We start from the raw sequence: 15,231 nt of genomic DNA on the forward strand, positions 1-15,231 counted from the left end.
ATGCAACTACGTTCAGGATTGTAATTGGTTGATGCACATTTTGAGACTGAGAAAAATGTTAGGTTTAACTTTTTCTCATGTCCAAGTATAGACCCCTCTATCTTATTTATTTACTTTCTCCACAGTACCCCAACTCGAGGCAAGAAGAGGTAGTGAAAGTGCACTGACTCCTACAGGCTCCTCGTGATGGTTCTCTCAACCATGGAGCACAGCACCAGAAGACCTCCACGCTGCTGGCCTCCGGTGGCTCTTTTCCTCGTCTTCATCCTCACCCAGCAGCTCTACGCCCTCATCGTGTTACAAGGCCAGTTGGTCAGCTCTAGTGAGGCCAACATCAGCCCTTTCAACTTCTGCCTCCAGGGACAAGATGTTGGAGTTACCTGTGATGATCAACACAACCACATGGCTACCACCGCTGGTGTATTAGTGGATATCCTCAGGGTTCTGGTCATTATGAGTCTGTATATTCCACTGGTGCTGGTGCCCTTTGCCCTCATGGCCTTTCTGTTTGCAGTCTGCTGTGATGACAGAGGGGTGTTGTGGTTCAGTGTCAGCTGTCTGGCTGCTTCCAGCCTACTGATGCTTGTGGGCCTCTGTGTGTTTGTGGGGCTCCACTTTAACTATGTGTCATTTGCTGGTATGACAGCAGGATACTATGTCTGTGTGTTTGTTAATGCTGAGTTGGTTACAGCAGCTGTACTGACCTGGATGACAGGGATGCGACAGCTAAGAGATAAGACGACATCCAATGATAACTAATAACCCAGTGGAGAGGCTTGCTGGTAACCAACAAGGGATTGTCCTCCCTAGTGTTCAAATAAGAGGAAATGTTCAGCAAACCCTAACTGACCTCACAAACGTGTTTGCTGGTCAGGAAAAACAAGTCAACTTTTGATTTGTTTATTTCAAGTTCTTCAATGTGTTCAACATGATCAACCAAAAGGGTGTACATTTTAAATGACTGTCTATATAATGTTTTTCAAAACATACTATTCATAACTTTATTTAGTCTGTTTTCATGTTTGTGTTCTGTTCTGTACATAGATGCATATTTTAAATCAAATTAAGTTTCCAATATAAACTCTGATACAGAGATACTTTACTCTTTGACTACTACTACTACTATAGTCCTACTGTACTGTGGTCAGTAATGTTGACGACAAAAATGCTACAGTCATTTTAATAAATCGACCACTAGCCTAAGTAATTAAAAAAGATATTGCATACCTTTTGGCTAACTGTCATGTTCCAGTAAATGAGTGTGATAACCTACTTTACCTTATAATCATTGTTAAGTTAAAACCACCAATTTTGCTCACGAGTCTCAAATGTACATGATTTCTTCATCAAAATTGTGAAGTGTATGACATGCCTGTTGATCATAAGCCTATGTTGATGGTCAACAAAGATTTCTCTCATTTCTGTGAATTTGGTCAGGTCACCAAAAAAGTGACATATTGCAGCTTTACAAATAAAATTCATTGAATCAATAAAAGTGCCTTTAGAATATCCCAGTATCCACATTTTTATTCTTCAATCAAAATGATATATTTTTGTTTCTATTACAAAGTATGTCATTGCCCTTTCACTGCTCTTAAAGGGGAAACTATCTTGAGCAGTTGCGCCTAATATTGTACACATCATTAGTTGCACCTAGTGAGACAGTTTTTAGGCCCAATGCCTTTTCTAAGACGGTGCATAAACACTTCACAGATTAAACCTAATCCTGTACTCATAAATGCTTTTAATGGAGATGTATTTACTAACATTACCAAGAACCCACTATTAGCAGAGAAGGAAATCATTCATGTTATGGGTCCCATTTGCCCCCATTGACTATTTTTAATACACTCTAGTCTACATGACCTCACTGTATCCCCCCCATCTCAGTTTGTAAGGAAAGCATCTCAAAGTGTTCTGTGGTTTATCATCAGGTGAAGAATATCTCCCTTACAAGCCTGAGGGCATCATCGTCTGCTGTGGGAGACTGTGACCGTGAGTGGTCCTCTGCTCCAACATCCTGAGCCAAATCCCCTGGACCATCAGCATCGTCGTGACCTGGTCCTGAACTCTGACCCTCAGGTCCCTGCTCTGTGTTGTTGTTTTGAGCGTACAGTAGAGTGTCCTCCTCGGCTACATCGATGTCCGTTTCTGAGACATACGTCCTCTCCTGTGCATCAGAGTCTGAGGACTCCGCCACCACGTCCAACTCAGACAGCCTCCTCTTCTTCTCCCTGACACAGTTGTTTTTTGCATTCATAGAGCAGCCCACCACACTCCTTTTGACCTGTAGGAATGAATGTAATATACAGGGTGAATTGGATAAAACAGACAGAAATAGCTCAGTTATATCCACTAGGAATGATTTAAACCTCCCCACCAGATGTTTCACAATTTTGTTGTAGCCCTGAACTAGCTCACCTGAGTCACCTATTCAAAGGCATGATGATTACCTGATGAGTTGAATCAGGTGTGCTAGCTCTGGATTAGATCAAATAACAGCTGGGGGTCCCCACTAGAGGTCCTTCATACTGTGGTCTAAGCTAGTTAGCTGCAACCCCCCCCCCCCCCTACCCCTCAGTGAATCATCGCCCAGTCTATGGAACATCACCTGTTTGTCATCATGACGAGCTCCATCTTCTCCACCTCCAAAATCATTCAAATAACTGACAGCTGCCTCCACCAGCTCCTTTTCATTCATGCAGTAGAAGGCCACTCTGGACAGCAAGAGAGGGAAAATTAAGTCCTATGTGCAGAAAACGAATGCTTTTCATATAGCCATCAGGTTACTTTTAGTTGAAAAATAGAAAAGTTAGTGGTTGAAACCACACTCTACAGAAAACAATTGCCGTTTTGAAAATGCAGTAAAATTGCACTAACTGTGGTATTTTTCAGAATAAACTGCAAAATTACTGCAGTAAAAAAATGATTTTGGAAGCAATATATAACTGCAGTACAGTGTATTGCAGCTATACTGCGTTCTGACCAGTGGATGCTCCTCAGAGGAGGAAGGGGAGGAGCATTCTCCTCAGTGAATTTCATAAAAAATTACAATTGTAAAACATTTTAAAAGTTATCCTTCTTAGATAAAACTATAAATATAATCACATCAAATAATTGATTAAAACACACTATTTTTGTGAGGATTGAAAATATGCTTGGCCTATCATGGGGGTGTCTGTGTATGTTAAAAGCTACATTTTGCAACATATGGTGTGACTAGCGGAAAGGCTGTGGCTGGCCTTGAGGTGTAGGCAGCTATCATGAGTTGTGGGAGACACGTACAGAACGTAGGCAGTTAAACAGACTGGTTCCTGTTATTTCTAAGTTTGAGTTCTAACAAGAGTTCTAACAGGAACCAGATAACGGTGTCTAGGGTGTGAGCGCATGGATATTCTACACAGCAACAGTTACCGTACATCTATCAACTGGAGCGCCCGGGGGCTGGTACCAGCTCGTTCGCCAACAATCAACGATAGGCTGGGTGAGTCTAAACCACGCCCAGGCTCTACTCTGCGACAGGCCGGCTCGGAAGCAGGAACTACTTCTGTCAGAGTATATTATAATAATTTTGTCAGGAACAAGTTCAGTTCTCTGTTTGCCCTGCGAGGTAAATTGCATTTACCACTTATTGCTTAGCTAATAAAAAATATATAGCATACAATCGGTGACTCAATGTCATATTTATCCTGATACCAGATTCGAATTGATGCAACCCTAACATTTCGCAAAAAGTCTACAGTAGCCTCAGCAGCACTCTGTAGAGTAGCACCATGGTGTAGCCGGAGGACAGCTAGCTTTCACCTTCCTCTGGGTACATGGACTTCAATACAAAACCTTGGGAGGCTCATGGTTCTCACCCCCTTCCATAGACTTACACCAGCCTTTCTTAAAGTATGGGCCGCGGACCTGTTAATGGTGGGTCGCGACGTGTCAGAGTAAATGTATAATTAATTACAGGAATTGATTTGGCCAAGTCTCTGCTCAGCAGCGGTCTCTGCTCTGTTTGGCAGCTACACAAGTGTGACAGGGAGATGCCCGTGTGCTTCGCGGTTTACCAGATCTTTTTTCTGTAGTTTTCTTGAAGATCACTCCGCGACACACACAATGCAGCGCTGTCGTTCAGCAGCAGATGATGCGCTGTCTGCCACTGACTTGTCATTCCCACTTGCCATCACTCACCGCTGTCATCAAATGGACTCATGCTAGACACAAGTTCTGACTGAGCTCAATTGTCATGAAACGCATATGCAGCGATGAGTTTCTCTCTCTTTCATACAAACTTGTAACGAGGAGCGACCACAATGTGTTTTGTGTGGGGAAGTGCTTAGTAATGAGTCTCTCAAAACTAACAAATTAATAAAACGACACTTCCTGACCAAACATCCGCAGCATGATGGCAAACCCAGGGAGTTCTTTGAGAACAGAGCAGAATGCTTCAGGAAACTGATTCGACAATAGAAAAGTAAGTCAGCTAGCAAGGCATTGTTGTCATTTTATAACAGGTGATTGATTATAAGCAGAAAAAAGGGAGTACTAACTATCTCTCATCGTAGTAGATGTGAGTTTCTCTTTCAAACAATCCCCTGGCCTTGTACACAGCTAATAGCTAACATTCACCAAAGCAAGCAAGCTACTGTTAGTGCAACCCTAGTAATAGTACAGATTAAAATAAAATGATCAGGCCTACTGTACATCAAAACGGAGCCCAGAATATACATGCTTGTTGAAAACTTCAACCAGCTACACACCTCTCATTAGGACTGTGTGTGTGTGTGTGTGTTTTCTGGTCTACATCTGTGTGATGTGATCAATCAGTTTATTCCAGTTTAGAATAAAAAATATGTATTGTATTTTAACAGCAACAGTTCCAACCTAGACTTTCTTTCAACAATAATTTATACAGTAAGATGTACAGTAGGCCTGATTATTTTTCATCTGTACTGTTACTTAGGGTTGTGTAACCGGTGTGAAATGGCTAGCTAGTTAGCGGGGTGCGTGCTAATAGCATTTCAAACCGATGACATCACTCTCTCTGAGACCTTGAAGTAGTTGTTCCCCTTGCTCAGCAAGGGCCGCGGCTTTTGTGGAACGATGGGTAACAATGCTTCGAGGATGACTGTTGTCGGTGTGTGCAGAGGGTTCCCTGGTTCGAGCCCAGGTAGGGATGAGGAGAGGGATGGAAGCTATACTGTTACAATTGCACATCAAAAACTGCCTGTGTGTGTGTTCTGTTGTACATCTGTGTGATGTGATCAATAAGTTTATTCCAGTTCAGAATTAAAAGGATTTATTGTATTTTAACAGCAACCTAGAAAAGCAACCTAGAAAAGCAACCTAGAAAAGTTCCAACATATGTAAGAGTGTTTTTAATGGTGGAAAATAAACCTGAATAGATATTTATATGGATATTTAATTTCAATGTTATTTGTTTTAGTCTATATTGCATTTGTTTTAGGCATAAGGGCAATGAAATGTACCAATATTTATTTATAGTTGCATATTTTCCTAAGCTTGAATTTCTCATTTGGGTCCCAGGCTGAAAAAGTTTAAGAAACCCTGATTTACCCAGTAATTATGACCATTTCTGGAGGACGTCCTCCAGCCTATCAGAGCTCCTGAAGCATGAACTGACATGTTGTCCACCCAATCAATGGATCAGATATTTCATCTAGTACTGAAAGCATAAACTACAGCTACCTAGCACTGCAGTGTATAAAATGTGGTGAGTAGTTGACTCAAAGAGAGAAAGACAACAGTTAACAAATACATTTCTTCCAAAATGAAGGAGAAGCAAGAGAAAAATATATAGAGGGGGATTGTCATTTTTTCCACTTTCAGTTTCACTTACTTAGCTAGCAAATGCAGAAAGCTAGTTTAGCCTACCTAAACAACCTGCTTTCCAACACAACACAGGAACTCTTCCAAATCAACGAAAGCTTTTGGTATTATAAATTATTGCCACCAGGGCCCACCGTTGTAACTGCTTACTGACTGTGCCGTTACTCTATGATTGTAGCGGGTTTACTAACGCCTTAGTTCCATTAGCTAGGCTGACTATGACGTTACTTTAGCCAATATACTCCAGCTAATATGGTGACAACGATGTAGGCTGTGTATAGGGGTTTGGCTTGGGAAGGTTTTTTCGCCTGGTCACATACAGCTGAAGTGTTGTGCATTGAAGTCCACAAGCGAAGAGGTGTCACACCTGTGTGGTCACATACAGCTGATGTGTTGTGCATTGAAGTCCACAAGCGAAGAGGTGTCACACCTGTGTGCACCCTACGTTGTAAACTTTCATTCATAGGCTAGGTTGTAGCAACCTCATGATGGATATAGGGGAAATTCGAGTATCATGTAGTAGCCGAAACCTATCGCTGTAACTAACATTGAACTGGGTGAATGGAATAGGAATGTGTCATCCAATATTCTGTAATAGAAATAAAGCCATGCTCATGAAAAAAAACGTCCTAATCTTAAACGGCACTGTCTGACCGCAACTGATTCTGACTGCAATGTTTTTCGTAAGGGCACTGCCCACCTATAGTATAGGTATTATTTCATATCTCAAGAATATCAGGTTAATTTGTCCTTTGATGAAACTACACTGCCCACCTTTCAACTCGTTTCCTCGTTCTCTTGCCTGAAGTTATCCTCTTCAGTGTCTCCTTATCTTTCACTCTGTCCTCATCCTTCCTTGCCATCCAAGACGGTAGTTCCCGCCGCTTTCCTGCCATGTCAACAATGTACTGTATGCTCAGTTTAAAGTAGTACAGAAATACGACTAAAATACCGTGTTTAAATCACAACTCCGTGAATTTTCGATGTCATTTCACAACTTCTATTTTTTTCCGGTTTGATACGTCCGCAGCCGTAGGGAGGATATACTTGTGAGGAGATGGGAAACTCCGTTGGTATCGTATTAAGCCCCCTTGTGTGCGTTGCCAACGCGTCGTCAATTGGCCGCGCGTTGCATTCTGGGCGATTCTGTGACAATTAGAAATCTCCTTTAAGGAGTCAGTTGAGCGCCAGCTCCAAAAAACAGCCATTAGCATGAATTTCGTCAACAAGAAGTACAACATTGAAAATCTTTCACGAGATATGAGATAATTAACTTGTCTGTAATATCGTATAGCTTTGGAATCGTGACATTGCGTACTTTCGAGGAAAATAGCCAAGTTAAGGATGGATTGCGTTACAATTAGTTTAGCAACCGCGTGACGCACCATAGAACGTGAACACGTTTGGTCGACATTCTGCTGGTGAGGCGTTATGGTCTTCCGGTAATTGCCATTAGGATCACTATCTCCTTTCTCTGAAATCTCTGATTACATACACCTCACGTCCTCTCCTTTCCCCATTGGATACATTTAGACTTCTGGCTTTCTCATCCAATGGGTCTTGAGAAGGAGACGAGGAGCGAGGACGCGATAAATGTTTGAGATATTTCCATTTGTATACATCTCGAAAGTTCTAACCATAGCCATTCATTGCTTAGCCTAGAGTGCCATGTTGCGGACAAGAGAAACACTACAATGTGCGTAATGCATCTGTAGTTTAGTTTCTATGACGTTATTGTAAAGTCACGACCAAAGAAGATGGTAAAATGTTTATTATATACTGAACACAAATATAAACGCAACATGCCATGCATTCATTGATTTTACTGAGTTGTGTGTGTATATAGATATATACACACACACACACATATGAGGATATCAGTCAATTTAAATAAATTCGACACTAATCTATAGATTTCACATCACTGAGAGTACAGATGTGCAGCTGTTGGTCACAGAGACCTTAAATGGGTCTCACAAAGGGCCTCAGGATCTCGTCACTGTATTTTTTTGCATTCAAATTGCCATTGATAAAATGCAATTGTGTTCGTTGTCCGTAGCTTATGCCTGCCCATACCATAACCCCACCACCACGGGGCTGGCACTGTTCACGTTGACATCAGCAAACCGCTCGTCCACGCAATAGACGTGGTCTGCGATTGAGGCCGGTTGGAGTACTGCCAAATTCTCTAAAACAAACAGATGGAGGTTTATGTTAGAGAAATAAACATTACATTCTTTGGCAACAGCTCTGGTGGACATTCTACAAGTCAGCATGCCAATTGCGTGCTCCCTCAACTTGAGACATCTGTGGCATTGTGTTGTGTGACAACTGCACATTTTACAGTTGGCCTTTTATTTTCCCCAGCAGAGCACAAGGTGCACCTGTGTAATTAGCATGCTGTTGAATCAGAAATCAGATTATTGATATGCCACTCCTGTCAAGTGGATTGATTATCTTGGCAAAAGAGAAATGCTCACTAAGTGGATGTATACAGATTTGTGCACAACATTGAGAAATAAGCTTTTTGTGCTTATGGAACATTTCTGGGATCTTTTAGTTCAGGTCATGGGATAAACACTTTTTACATGTTACATACATATTTTTGTTCAGTGTAATTGAACTTTTTACAGCTCCTAGACAGTTGCATTTATAACAACCATCTGCGTTTATATGAAGTATAATTCGGGACTTCTTCAAATCTTCTACACTAGATGGAGCCTTTGAGACCCTTCCTTCCATATTACAGTGTGGCCATCCATTTTAAAGTGATAGTTCACCCAAATTAGAAAATTACATTGGTTTAATTACCCTGTAAGCAATCTATGGACAAGTAATGACAGCAATCCATACTTTGGTTTTGTTTCCCTGGCACTTTTTCCATGATTTAGCATTTGTGGCACAAATCCCTTTTAAACCATGGGACGGATATAAGCATTTTTCCCGCATCTTATGCAAAACATCTATACGTGACTTTGCTGAGCTTCACAATCAATTTTAGATAAATGCTAGCATCCATCCCATGACTTGAATGGGATTTGTGCCACAAATAATAAAACGTTAGCATGTGGAAACCAATTGATTTCTGTCATACCTTGTCCATAGACTGCTTACAGAGTACAGAAACCAACGTGTAATTTGGGTGAACTATCCTTTTAAACCATCTATGGGCCTAGTATATTGAACACAATCAATACATATTACCACTTTTTAAAGCACATTCACTCACGTTCATACAATAAAAACCCACACAAACATCCCAAAATTAATACTTCACACCACGTCAAGAGTTTGACTGTATTTCAGAATATTTTTCGTTAAACAAGTTTAGCCATTTTTCTTTCACAAAATGTAATATAGCTGTACTGTCGCATTTCATAAAAATAGTTGTTCACTTCGGTCTTTGGAACTACAGTATCAACCATTGGCTGATGCATGCAACGTCTGAGCAGGGGAACGTGACCCATATGATATAGCAATCTGATGCCCAACTGCTCAGACGATGATTTGGCACACAATCAAGCAAATGTATTTATAAAGCCCTTTTTACATCAGCAGATGTCACAAAGGACTTTACAGAAACCCAGCCTAAAACTCCAAACAGCAAGCAATGCAGATGTAGAAGCACGGTGGCTAGGAAAAACTCCCTAGAAAGGCAGGAACCTAGGAAGAAATCTAGAGAGGAGCCAGGCTCTGAGAGGTGGCCAGTCCTCTTCTGGCTGTGCCTGGTGGAGATTATAAGAGTACATGGCCATTAAGGCCAGATTGTTCTTCAAGATGTTCAAATGTTCATAGATGACCAGCAGGGTCAAATAGTAATCACAGTGGTTGTAGAGGGTGCAACAGGTCAGTACCTCAGGAGTAAATGTCAGTTGACTTTTCATATCTGAGCATTCAGAATTCGAGACAGCAGGTGTGGAAGGGAGAGAGAAACGAAAACAGCATGTCCGGGACAAGGTAGCACATCCGGTGAACAGGTCAGGGTTCTATAGCCGCAGGCAGAACAGTTGAAACTGGAACAGCAGCACAACCAGGTGGACTGGGGACTTCCAGGAGTCATCAAGCCATGTAGTCCTGAGGCATGGTCCTAGGAGAGAGGGAGAATTAGAGGGAGCATACTTAAATTCACACAGGACACCAGATAAGACAGGAGAATTTCACCAGATATAACAGACGGACCCTAGCCCCCCGGCACATAGTCTATTGCAGCATAGATACTGGAGTCTGAGACTGGGGGGGGGGGGGGGGGACACTGGTCCCGTCCGACGATGAACCCAGACAGGGCAAACCAGGCAGGATATAACCACACCCACTTTTCCAAAGTCCAGCTCCCACACCACAAGAGGCAGATCAAAAGACTTGAGACATGGATTGTGTATGTGTGCAATTCAGAGGGTAGATGGGCAAGACGACAAGATGTAAGTGCCTTTGAACGTGGTATGGTAATAGGTACCAGAAGCACTGGTTTGTGTCAAGAACTGCAACGCTGCTGAGTTTCATGCTCTACAGTTTCCCTTGTGTATCAAGAATGGTCCACCACCCAAAGGACATCCAGCCAACTTGACACAACTGTGGAAAGATGGAGTCAACATGTGCCAGCATCCCTGTAGAATGCTTTCGACACCATGTAGAGTCCATGCCCTGACCAATCGAGGCTGTTCTGAGGGCCAAAGGGGGTGCAACTCATTATTAGGAAGGTATTCCTAATGTTTGGTATACTCAGTGTAGTTGCCACTGTGAGAGGGCCCATGGATTGTTTGTGATATGTTTATTGTTAATTATTTATCGATGGTGAAATTTCATTTTCCAGGTAAGTTGATTGTCAATAAAATGCTATTTTATGCCTGCTACATTAAGTTATTCAAGTGAGTGGTTCTTTCCTTTAAGCAGATTCAATCACGCTAGAAAATGTTTTACTTCATCTATTGGTGCTCAGCCCTGTCAATCAAGCCCATCCTCATCTGATCTAGTATGTCAACAATCAAGTCTGTGGGCGTGTTTCAGTGGTAAGGCAAAAGCAACCGACTGTAGATGAAAGATGAGTGGAATCTGTGTGGGTAGCTGGACAGGTAGGATGACTGACAATGAAGGTGAACAGGTGGTCACGTGTCAGGAATGGATGAGACTGAGGCAGGAATTCCTTTAACCATAAAGTGGTATATTTACTGAGTAGTCTGTGCTGCATCACAAAGGAAACAGATAACATGTAACCAATCAAATTCATAATCAAAGATCAAATCATATCATTCATTATTAACATAATTTAAGGAGTGCAACAGTCCAGTTCATTAAGTCAATAGTAATCATCCGTGAGTCATTTAGGCTCGTAACTATTTATCATAAATCATGAAAGAATACAAACAGTGAATGGTTATTCAATCTATAAACCCCATTATCAAAGTCGATCAGTTAGCAAACAATGACGTTTCTCATTTCACTCTTTCAATTGTCTTCATGTGTACATAATTAATTTCAATACATATGAACCATATCGATTGCATAATTGGCCTATGAGGATCCGTAGGGCCGTGATCATTGACAATTCACATTACACAATGTTTGAAGCGTGCGCTCCAAGCCGCGCTCCGCGGTAATAACTATAAACAATAACTGATGGCCCATCTCCGGATCGCAACAGATAGTTCAGATGAAAGTTAACAGAGTCGGTGGATTCATGGACGCACAGAACATCTGGATCAGATGGAGTTAAGGAAGAGAAAGCAGCGAGATCAGGCGACGGCAATTTCCTCCTTTTATGGAGTTGAGATCTGTCGGACATTTCCACCTGACCTAATTAAAGCGCCCCTGGCCCAGCTGAGTAAATGGCAATGAATTAAAGGATTATTCCACCAACTCCATGGGCTTTTCTACAGTAGACAAAAGTCGAGTGACATCGGGGGAGGTGCATCTCTGACAGCTGAAAATTGGAGAAGGGTGTAATTGCAGATTGCAATTATGGGTGTTTTCTGATATCAGGCGTTTTTTGATATCAAGTTATTCCTATTGATGCTCGCCATTGGTTGGTGGCCGTTTCTTTCGCATCGAGGGCAACAGTTGTTGACAACTGCAGCATTGTAGCTAAGCCTAACCCTTTTCCTAATCTTTCCTAACCTGCCACACTAATTCACCTAACCTGCCATGTTAATTATCCTAACCTGCCACGTTAGATATCCTATCCTGTTATGTAAACAAACCATCATCAACAAACCATCAGTCTCATAACACTGGAACTGACCAATGGCAGGTATCAGTGGGCATTTCCTTATATCAGGGAACACCCACATCAGGAAATGCCCCGAATTGCAGAATGCAATTACACCATGTTCGAAAGTCGGACACTAATGTGCTTTTCCAACAGAAAGGCTCAGATCAACATGGCAGTGTTACCATTGTTTATACATGTTTTTCTTTATAATGCTGAAATAAACATGGCTCCAATCCCCCATATCACACACTCACAAACTGAAATACACTGCTCAAAAAAATAAAGGGAACGCTTAAACAACACAATGTAACTCCAAGTCAATCACACTTCTGTGAAATCAAACTGTCCACTTAGGAAGCAACACTGATTGACAATACATTTCATATGCTGTTGTGCAAATGGAATAGACAACAGGTGGAAATTATAGGCAATTAGCAAGACACCCCCAATAAAGGAGTGGTTCTGCAGGTGGTGACCACAGACCACTTCTCAGTTCCTATGCTTCCTGGCTGATGTTTTGGTCAATTTTGAATGCTGGCGGTGCTTTCAGTATCCAGTATTTATGCTGCAGTAGTTTATGTGTCGGGGGGCTGGGGTCAGTTTGTTATATCTGGAGTACTTCTCCTGTCCTATTCGGTGTCCTGTGTGAATCTAAGTGTGCGTTCTCTAATTCTCTCCTTCTCTCTTTCTTTCTCTCTCTCGGAGGACCTGAGCCCTAGGACCATGCCCCAGGACTACCTGACATGATGACTCCTTGCTGTCCCCAGTCCACCTGGCCATGCTGCTGTTCCAGTTTCAACTGACCTGAGCCCTAGGACCATGCCCCAGGACTACCTGACATTATGACTCCTTGCTGTCCCCAGTCCACCTGGCCATGCTGCTGCTCCAGTTTCAACTTCCACCTGACTGTGCTGCTGCTCCAGTTTCAACTGTTCTGCCTTATTATTATTCGACCATGCTGGTCATTTATGAACATTTGAACATCTTGGCCATGTTCTGTTATAATCTCCACCCGGCACAGCCAGAAGAGGACTGGCCACCCCACAGCCTGGTTCCTCTCTAGGTTTCTTCCTAGGTATTGGCCTTTCTAGGGAGTTTTTCCTAGCCACCGTGCTTCTACACCTGCATTGCTTGCTGTTTGGGGTTTTAGGCTGGGTTTCTGTACAGCACTTTGAGATATCAGCTGATGTACGAAGGGCTATATAAATAAATTTGATTTGATTTGATTTCACTCTAGTGGTAGCATGAGATGGAGTCTACAACCCACACAAGTGGCTCAGGTAGTGCAGCTCATCCAGGATGGCACATCAATGCGAGCTGTGGCAAGAAGGTTTCCTGTGTCTGTCAGCGTAGTGTCCAGAGCATGGAGGCGCTACCAGGAGACAGGCCAGTACATCAGGAGACGTGGAGGAAGCCGTAGGAGGGCAACAACCCAGCAGCAGGACCACTACCTCCGCCTTTGTGCAAGGAGGAACAGGAGGAGCACTGCCAGAGCCCTGCAAAATGACCTCCAGCAGGCCACAAATGTGCATGTGTCTGCTCAAACGGTCAGAAACCGACTCCATGAGGGTGGTATGAGGCCTGACGTCCACAGGTGGGTGTTGTGCTTACAGCCCAACACCGTGCAGGACGTTTGGCATTTGCCAGAGAACACCAATATTGGCAAATTCGCCACTGGCGCCCTGTGCTCTTCACAGATGAAAGCAGGTTCACATTGAGCACATGTGACAGAGTCTAGAGACGCCGTGGAGAACGTTCTGCTGCCTGCAGCATCCTCCAGCATGACCGGTTTGGCGGTGGGTCAGTCATGGTGTGGGGTGGCATTTCTTTGGGGGGCCGCACAGCCCTCCATGTGCTCGCCAGAGGTAGCCTGACTGCCATTAGGTGCTGAGATGAGATCCTCAGACCCCTTGTGAGACCATATGCTGGTGCGGTTGGCCCTGGGTTCCTCCTAATGCAAGACAATGCTAGACCTCATGTGGCTGGAGTGTGTCAGCAGTTCCTGCAAGAGGAAGGCATTGATGCTATGGACTGGCCCGCCCGTTCCCCAGACCTGAATCCAATTGAGCACATCTGGGACATCATGTCTCGCTCCATCCACCAACGCCACGTTGCACCACAGACTGTCCAGGAGTTGGCGGAAGTTTTAGTCCAGGTCTAGGAAGAGATCCCTCAGGAGACCATCTGCCACCTCATCAGGAGCATGCCCAGGCATTGTAGGGAGGTCATACAGGCACGTGGAGGCCACACACACGACTGAGCCTCATTTTGACTTGTTTTAAGGACATTACATCAAAGTTGGATCAGCCTGTAGTGTGGTTTTCCACCTTTAATTTTGAGTGTGACTCCAAATCCAGACCTCCATGGGTTGATAAATTTGATTTCCATTTATAATTTTTGTGTGATTTTGTTGTCAGCACATTCAACTATGTAAAGAAAAAAAGTATTTAATAAGAATATTTCATTCATTCAGATCTAGGATGTGTTATTTTAGTGTTCCCTTAATTTTTTTGAGCAGTGTATAATGTGGTCATTGTAAAAATCAATTACTGAGAGAGAGCTTCAATTATCACATTAATTTGTATATAGGCTCTCCACTGTACACATGAAGTTGGTTCCCGTTTTAGTCATGTCTTTGGTCACCTTGGCATGGGTCAAACAAAAACACCCTAATGATTGGTTAACAATAGAGCCTCCCACAATGCAGGCAAAGGCTGCAGGAGGAAGTTGGTGATGAACAACTGCAGAAACTTACAGTCAAGTTCATGACCTTTGATCACATGATTTCTGTAAAGTTCCTGCAGTAGACATGTAGGCTCTAGTATGAACATTTTTATCCTTATAATGCAACAAACTTGTAAAGGCATCTGTCACTGACTTTGGAGATGGCTGCCGGTGTGGCCATGAGGTGGGGGTAAGATGGCGGACTGGAGAAAAGTGGAACATATTTTGAGTGAATATGGAGTGGTGGATCACACAGAACTTGTGGTAGAGCTACAGAAGAAAATTGAACATGAGGAGAGTGAGGATGAATTAACTGCGGTGGCAGGTGCGGTGAAGACAGCAGAGTATGAGCCTCATCCTGATGATGACAAAGATGATTCTGGCCCAGTGGGAATGAGTTTTTTTGGAGAGAATGGATCCTCGCCTTCTGGCAGATCCGTATGTGGTGTCAGGTTTGGTGG

At 42.9% G+C, this 15,231-nt stretch overlaps 1 protein-coding gene across 1 annotated transcript; it reads right to left on the reverse strand.

The window, feature by feature from the left end:
* Positions 1 to 886: 886 nt before the first annotated feature.
* On the reverse strand, positions 887 to 6,978 carry si:ch211-127m7.2 (uncharacterized). Its single transcript, XM_020473575.2, has 3 exons — positions 6,616 to 6,978; positions 2,612 to 2,717; positions 887 to 2,287 (listed from the first exon to the last, which is right to left on the reverse strand). Exons 1-3 carry the CDS (start codon positions 6,735 to 6,737, stop codon positions 1,931 to 1,933), a joined length of 585 nt encoding a protein of 194 aa, XP_020329164.1. The 5' UTR covers positions 6,738 to 6,978; the 3' UTR covers positions 887 to 1,930.
* Positions 6,979 to 15,231: the final 8,253 nt, after the last annotated feature.

Source organism: Oncorhynchus kisutch, linkage group LG3 (genome assembly GCF_002021735.2).
Source record: "Oncorhynchus kisutch isolate 150728-3 linkage group LG3, Okis_V2, whole genome shotgun sequence".
NCBI classification, from domain to species: domain Eukaryota; kingdom Metazoa; phylum Chordata; class Actinopteri; order Salmoniformes; family Salmonidae; genus Oncorhynchus; species Oncorhynchus kisutch.

Excerpts from the sequence above, each read along its gene's own strand:
- si:ch211-127m7.2 (XM_020473575.2), bottom strand. The coding sequence starts at position 6,737 with ATGGCAGGAAAGCGGCGGGAACTACCGTCTTGGATGGCAAGGAAGGAT. Across the intron at positions 2,718-6,615 it reads ACGAGGAAACGAGTTGAAAG|AGTGGCCTTCTACTGCATGA; the intron begins GTGGGCAGTGTA and ends CTTGCTGTCCAG. Across the intron at positions 2,288-2,611 it reads CTCGTCATGATGACAAACAG|GTCAAAAGGAGTGTGGTGGG; the intron begins GTGATGTTCCAT and ends TCATTCCTACAG.